Genomic DNA, 7,471 nt, shown 5'->3' with positions numbered 1-7,471 from the left:
GTGTGTGTGTGTGTGTGTGTGTGTGTGTGTGTGTGTATTTTTAAAGTATATTGTTCAATCTAATCAGAAAAGTGGATTTGAGGCCGTTTTATTACCATCCACTTGCATTTCTAAAGGGGTCCTATGAAAAGTATAATTGGGGTAGGATGGGATTAGGCTTGGTTTTATTTAGGATGGAGTTTTTTACTGAGGCTTTTGTCTTGCCTGCTCAGGACGGGAGATGTAAGGGAATTGGTTGCTTACACCACCACTACCACCACCACCACCACCATGAATGATTACAAGTTAAATCTTATTATCACTGTAGCCTGGGCGTGGCTGGCTATTTAGAAACCATCTTTGTCATCAGTTATTCTTGACCTCTTATGCCGAGGAGGCAGCTCCTAGGAATTAGACTAGAGATGGAGAAAGCGTTGTGGTAAGCAGTCTGGGTAGACCTTTGCTAGAATGCATGAAAGAAGGAAGTTCTTAGTGTAGATTAGAACATTTAAAACAATTAGCCCAAGCTATGAAATTAACTTGTCCTTCTTTTTGTCTACCCACTTACCCACCCGTCCATTCATGAATGCAGGCATTCACTGTGTAAAGTATAAAGGTTTACCGACCAGGAGTGAGGGCTGACTACTCTGTGGGTCCCAGTGCAGGAGGCTAAAGCTCTGCAGTTGGTGAGCAGGGGGAGGAGGGTGTGCTGAGCTACACAGAAGTCCAGAGGAGACCGGAGCCAGGAACCATTAGGCACAATGGCTCCTTCCATGGGTAGGCCTCCATCTGCAGTTTATTGAAGCTGGGAGTGTGCAGAGGTGGGTACACACCCAGGCTCCTGCTCTCTCATACTCTGTACATCGGATCGCGTTGCATTTCATCTCCTAATCTGAAAGTCCCAGGGTTACTGTGAATGTGGATTTCCTGGTTGGGGATTTGGTATCTCAGCTAGGTCTCTGCATTTCACACCTTCAATAAAAATAATATTTACAGGAACCTAGCTAGATACTTGAGCAAAACACACCTGTCTGCAGTGTTATACAAGTTCTTGGTCTACACAGAACTGTGCAGGCTTCCTTTTCCTAAGCATGCCTTCTAAATGTTAGTGTTTTGATTGGAGCCTTTGGTCTCTTGGGCTACTTCACATGACTGAAGGCTCTTCAGGAACTCTTGAATTTGGTTTCTGTTTGATGGTCCATTTCTCTGGAGTAGAGATCTGCTGTGAAGACGGAGGTTTGATCCTCCTGAGGCCTGACCTCCAGCCAAGGTTTCATGTGTCTCCTGTAGGTGTGCAACCGTGTTTGACTGCTGCTTAATTTTAATTCTGAAATATCTGTAGCTTTATGTTACCCTTTTGCTGGGCCATGTGGGTTTGAGATGAAAACTGAGTACTATTTTGTGCTGAGAATAAGAGAGACAGTTCTGTCTTTGCATGGGATGACCTGCCTTCCCTCCTGTCCCCCCGGCTTCCATTTCACAGCTACTTCCCCACGAGTGTCCTCAGAGTTAGAGCAGGCCCGGCCACAGACAAGCGGAGAAGAGGAGCTGCAGCTGCAACTGGCACTAGCCATGAGCAGAGAGGTTGCTGAGCAGGTCAGTGCTTGTGTGGTTGAGCCCATGGGGTCTTTACCTTGGTGTTCCTGGGGGAGGGTTATGGCTCCCAGAAAGGATGACACACACACAGCCCTGTCTTTAAGGCACTTACTTGATGAGTTTATGTCTTGTGGCTACAGTGCATTCTGAGCCCCTAGCCCAGGCAGAGCTATAACTAGGAAAGGTTTTCAGGGAGATCAGTGTCCAGAGAAACAGCTAACCCCGGGTGAAGTTCCTATGCAGACTTACCGTCCAGGGACTTCTGAGGGAGCTGTGTGCTTCCAGCTTCCTTGAGGTACCAGCATACAGGGCAATGAGCAGGACAGGCCTGGGTTGAGGGTGGTGGGTAGGTGGGGTGGGCCTGGTCCCTGCCAGGGCAGTATATCCTGTGGCAGATGTGTGGGAGACTAGAAGGCTAGAAGGAAGCTTCAGGAAAGAGTGTGCATGCGGGCATGGTAGAAGCAGCGTAGAGTTTTAAAAAGTATATGGTGTAAGATGGAACCCAGACCCTCTGTAAGGAAGTGCTCTAATATTGAGCCTGTGTGTGGTTTTGTTCCCCTCTGTATCTTATTTTTTAATAAGCATGCGTTACTTTAAAATGGAGGAGCAAAAGGGGCAATTCAAACACCTTTAGACAGTGTCCCTTTGCTTTCAGTCATCAGAAAGCGTGCAGACAGCCAGAGGCAGCAAGGTACACCCCTCGTATGGAGAGAAGAATGTTGGGTGTTAAATGTGAACACAGAGAGGTTTGGCCGGCATAGTTGGTATGTCTGTAACAGCAACAATGGGCAGCTTTGATCCTGGCCTCTGCCCCCTGTAGAGAACCTGCAGCCATTAAATCTGCCCATGTAGAAGTTCATGGCTCCACGGGATCAAGGTGCCCAGGAGGTCTTACTGCAAGTTTCTGGGATGGGTGGATGGCTTCAGCCTTTTTAGTTAAAAGCCAAGAGGATGTTTTAATCATACAGAAGTTAGGCCAGGATTCTGTTTTGCAAGTGACTTACCCTAAACAAGATGAACTGTTTCTACCAGAAACCATACAACTGCACAGTTGTTCAGCAGTGTCCACTGTGGGCATTGGAGTATCAGCTTTTCTGATTCTTTCCTGGTTGTCAGATTTGGGTCCTATAAGGAAACACTGTTTTCATTCTATGTGGATGAATGATTTGCCTGCATGCATGTATGTGTACCACATGCATGCCTGTTGTATCCCCTGTAACTGCAGTTACAGATGGTTGTGAGCCACTATGCGGGTGCTATGTACTGACCTGGATCTTCGGTAAAAGCAAGTGCTCTTAATTGCTGAGCCATCTCTCCAGCCCTGAGAAATATTTTAGATTAAATATTTTGTTTCCTCATTTTGATGGTGCCTGAGTGTTGCTGGTATGACCTCAGACAGCCTCTGAAGGAGGAACCTCTGTGAGCCCTCTGGGAATGGAAAGCCATTGTTTCCAGCTGAACTATATTCTCCCTTGAAATGCCACATGATGCTGGGCCTTTCCTGTTGCTGGTTAGTGTGGCCTTGTGCCCTGCTGTGTGGCTGTCAACATTACCCTCAGCCTCAAGCTCCATTGTCCTACTCCAGGAAGAACGCCTCAGGCGGGGTGATGACCTCAGATTGCAGATGGCTCTGGAAGAAAGCCGGAGAGACACAGTAAAAGTTCCAAAAAAGAAAGAGGCGAAAGCTTGCTGCAAGGTAAATGTTTGACTTTGTTCTTGGGTGGTTGTTTCAGGTACCCTGTGGACTACAGTGAGGGTAGGACACAGGGCGGGATGCTAAATTCCACATTGAACCCATTTTGTGGTGAACACCAATGAGAACATACATACACACACACACACACACACACACACACACACACAGAGAGAGAGAGAGAGAGAGAGAGAGACACCAGGAGGAAGACACTTGATGCCACCTGTAAAAGGAGAATGGCAGCAGCAGTGTCAGCCTCACGATGGTACTTAGGGACATTTTTTAGTCTCCAGAAGCCATTGGTTATACTGGTCTTCATCCCCTCACCCCATCCCCTATCCTCCTTACTTTGCTATGTTATGACATAGAGGTGACCAGGATGTGGCTCTACTTCCGACCAACTTACCAGGCCAGGCATACTAGTGGTATCACCTGATGTGGTGGGTGCCACAGGGCCCTGATGACAGATGTTGCCGTCATGGGAATAGGAAGGAAGGGGAGCCAGAAAGAGACAAAGAGATAGAAAGAGCCAGCCAGCCCCCTCTCCCTCCTTTAGGTTGGGTACTGGGTGCTGCTAGCCAGGAAACCAAAGGCAGGTGAAGAGGGATGATGATGAGTGATCATGGTCTGGGCCAGTGCCAGAATTATTCTGAGAGAGTTTGGGAACCCTGAGAAGTCTTAAAACTTGTGGGCGTGTGGCAGACCTCAAGTACCGTGGTGTATTGGATCCCTGGCTTCTCTGGGAAGCAGGGATGTCAGTGGAAGTTTGGGGTTGGAGCAGCTCAATTTCCAAGTTATTCAGGAGTTAGCCCAGAAGGCCTGTGCTGTGGTGAGAACTAATATTTATGCTTAGTATGTGGATATTTGCTTTGACTGTAACCAAGTGAAACCATTCTTTCTCTTTGTTTTAACAGCCAGGCTCCCACTCCCAGCAGACTACCTTGTTGGATTTAATGGATGCCCTCCCCAGCTCAGGCCCTGTTACACAGAAAACTGAGCCCTGGAGTACAGGAGCCTCTGCTAACCAGACCAACCCCTGGGGTGGAGCAGTGGCTCCTTCGAACATTACTGACCCGTGGCCATCATTTGGTAAATAGATTGCTGGTTTGTTTTTCCTGGGCTTGCCTGTTTGATGGGGAGAGGTGCTTTCTTTCTCTTAGCTGGCTCATTTCTTACTGCCTCATCCATGTGTCAGAAACAACTGTTCCTGTGGTAGATGATGTGTCAGTTCTTGGAATTGTACCCAGCTCAAGCTCAAGTAGTCATAGCACATATACAGAGAAAAACCTAAAGACATGAGCTGCACATGAGATGTGCTTACCACCACTACCACTGCTAGTGAAGAGAGGACGTATTTGCTGCTATTGTTGTTACTTAAAGCAATAATAAGTCTAGTGAGTTTTATTTCTGAGTTTTGCTTTATTGGTAAATGTAAGAGAATTTTTAGTCTGATTTAAAACATGAACTTGGCAGAATTAATCTATTGTGGGTGATTTTCCTGGCACATGAAATTTCTTAATTGCTGGTAGAGAGCTTGGTCTTAGAGGCTTTATGCTTCTGGCCTGGTTCTCTGAACTCTGTTGGACATTCCTGTGATGTGTGTACCTGTGTTCTTTTTTTTTCTTAAACTGGACCTTTTGTGTTCTGCCCAGTTCTCTGGATGTTTGTTAAAGTATACTAAATGCTAGGCTCTGTCCTGCCATGTGAAGTATCTCAGACACCCAGATAATGAATGGTTCCTGTCCTGGTAGCAGTGCTGTGTGAACCAGGCTTTGGCCAGAGCCTGTCAAATCAGAGCAGTGAGTTGAGCATCTTAGAGGTCGGTGGGCACTGAGAAACAGTGTCTTGTAGAACAGTGTGTTAGAAGGTGTGGGTAATTGGGGGGCGAGACACATGCAAATCCAGACACAGGGACCCATGCGTTGTGACATGGGCAGCAGGTAGAAGGGTGAGGGGAAAGGAATGGGTGTCAAGTAATTCAGGGACTCATCTCTCTCTTGCAATTGCTTGTATTTGGTCTAAAAGCTGTGTCAGCCTCAGCTGCTCTTTAGCGTACTTTGGCTACAGTGATACATGGAGCTTGCCAACTTCCTGGGGCCAAGTAGTATTACCTGAGTTATTATTCCTTGGAGGCCAGGAAACCTGTGGTGGTTGTACTCTTGAAGAGGAGTAGAGTAGGACTGGAGAGATGGCTCAGTGGCTAAGAGCACTGACAGCTCTTCCAAAGGTCCTGAGTTCAAATTCCAGCAATCACATGGTGGCTCACAACCACCCGTAATGAGATCTGACATCCTTTTCTGGTGCTGTCTGGACACCTACAGTGTACTTATGTATAATAAATAAATCTTTGGCCCAGAGCAAGCAGGGACTGAGCGAGCGGAGGTTCTAAAAATTGAATTCCCAACAACCACATGAAGGCTTACAACCAGCTGTTCAGCTACAGTGTACCCATATACATGAAATAAATAAATCTTTAAAAAAAAATAAAATAAAAAGAGCAGATTATAGGCAGCTGTGGAAGCATTGTGGTGCTCTGGAGATAGTTGAGTTTCCAGTACTGGCTTTGATAATTCCTTCTCTCAGGTCTGTAACACAGTCTTTTTGTTAAATGACCATTATTCAGGCCCAGCTACAGAGAATCCCTAGTGGGTCAGACCAGGGTTACATATAGAGGCTGTGACAGAGACCCTGAGTAGGACACAGCCTGCTGTGGGGACCGGTACCAAGAGCTCTGTTGAGATATGTCCTTTGCTTGCTCTTCAAATGGAGATGAAATTTGACATTCTGACTATTTTAAGCTGGAATATTTAACAAAACAAAACAATAAACCCCACACATTCACAGAGCTGTATAACTATTGTTACTAGGTAGAATGGAACTTATTTCCATTACTCCAGAAAGAATCCATACTCAGCTCCTAGCCACCAACCTGCTATTATGCCTTGGTTTGTAAAGACTTGTTTGATGTGGACATTATCATATTAGCAAAGTCCCATTACTGTGGCCTTCATTTGTTGGAAGCTTGTCTGCAATTTAGTAGGTGTTTAGTCCTTTCCTGGCCAGAAGTATCTCCTGTGAATGTGGTACCTTATGCATACACTCTCCTCCTGTTGGACATTTGCATTGTGTTTAGTTTTCTGGCCATTGTGAATCTAGTATTCAAAAGAGAAGATTGAACTACAGCCCAAATGATCACTATCTGTTTTTACATGGTGGTGAGGATTAAAGCTATCCTGAACAAGTGTGCTGCTCATGGCCAGCTCTCTGAGGCTGATCCCTGTGCCTGTTCTCTGTGGCCTGTTCTCTGTAGACTTGCCCACTCTTGGCTCCCACACAGTTGACACTTTTACTGGTGACTGGAGGAGTACACAGATCATCAAAGCCCAGAAATGCATGCCCCTTCCCCCCAGCTCAGAGCTTGTGGTAGGACATCTTAGATTGCTGGGAGGTTGTGCATCCTGCTAAGTTAAAGTGTATCCTTCCAGCATGGAGATAGCTGTTGGAAAAATCTGAACTGTCTATCCACTTCTTTCCCCCTTACATTGTGTAACTGAATTGAGGTCACATTGTGTATTGTTACACTCAGACATACATACATTTCCCAGCTTGTGCTATGCTGTGTATGTGCCCAGTGTCATTGGAAACCATGGAACTCATTCGTGTGGTATGGGTTGGCACTTTGTAGTTGGGCCACTAGCTGCTCTTCAGCAGCTATGTGTCCTATGGAGGTGCTATTGAAAAATGATGCTGAAGTCACTGTGTTCTTAGGGTTTGACCTAGGCAGGTGCTTTGCTTCTTGAAGTCTTGAGCTGGCTCCAGAGCAGGCCTGTAAAACTGAGTGGCTAAGAGCCACTCCTCAGTCTCAGGATACTCATAATTATTAAAGCCTCTTCCCACAGCACAGAGCCACTCTCTGCATGAAAGGAATGCTTTTCTGAAAGCCACTGTTTGTAGTGGGTCCTGTTATTACCAGTTCTTTCCAAGCAGCACTGGGGACTGCTGAGCCAAGTGGCCTTGGGAGGAAATGCTAAGAGCCCAGAGGAGGGAAGTTGGAGCCTGCCAGGTCAGCGGGGCACTTCCTCCTCTGTTCTAGATACACAAAGCTGCCACCTGGTCTGAAGAGGCCTCACACAGCCTGGTAATTCAGAAGGCCTTGGCTAGCTTGTCACCCTTACAGTCTACCCACCTACCAGAGCCAAGGCC

The 7,471-nt window shown here is 46.6% G+C and overlaps 1 protein-coding gene across 9 annotated transcripts in view; it reads left to right on the top strand.

Annotated features, from left to right (window-relative positions):
• Epn2 (epsin 2) overlaps nucleotides 1-7,471 on the top strand; it is a 62,101-nt gene that overhangs the window by 43,103 nt on the left and 11,527 nt on the right. For 7 of the 9 annotated variants that reach the window (XM_029545849.1, XM_029545850.1, XM_029545854.1 and 4 more), the window contains 4 exons: nucleotides 1,463-1,575; nucleotides 2,231-2,266; nucleotides 3,161-3,271; nucleotides 4,183-4,357. In XM_029545849.1, the coding sequence (XP_029401709.1) occupies nucleotides 1,463-1,575; nucleotides 2,231-2,266; nucleotides 3,161-3,271; nucleotides 4,183-4,357 (435 nt within the window). The remainder of the gene's footprint in view (nucleotides 1-1,462; nucleotides 1,576-2,230; nucleotides 2,267-3,160; nucleotides 3,272-4,182; nucleotides 4,358-7,471) is intronic. The other 2 variants (XM_029545855.1, XM_029545852.1) reach the window with 1 other exon arrangement.

This window comes from Mus pahari, chromosome 14, assembly GCF_900095145.1.
Source record: "Mus pahari chromosome 14, PAHARI_EIJ_v1.1, whole genome shotgun sequence".
Taxonomy (NCBI): Eukaryota; Metazoa; Chordata; class Mammalia; order Rodentia; family Muridae; genus Mus; species Mus pahari.
Note: the sequence above shows the minus strand (reverse complement) of the source record. Positions and strands in the feature narration are given on the sequence as shown.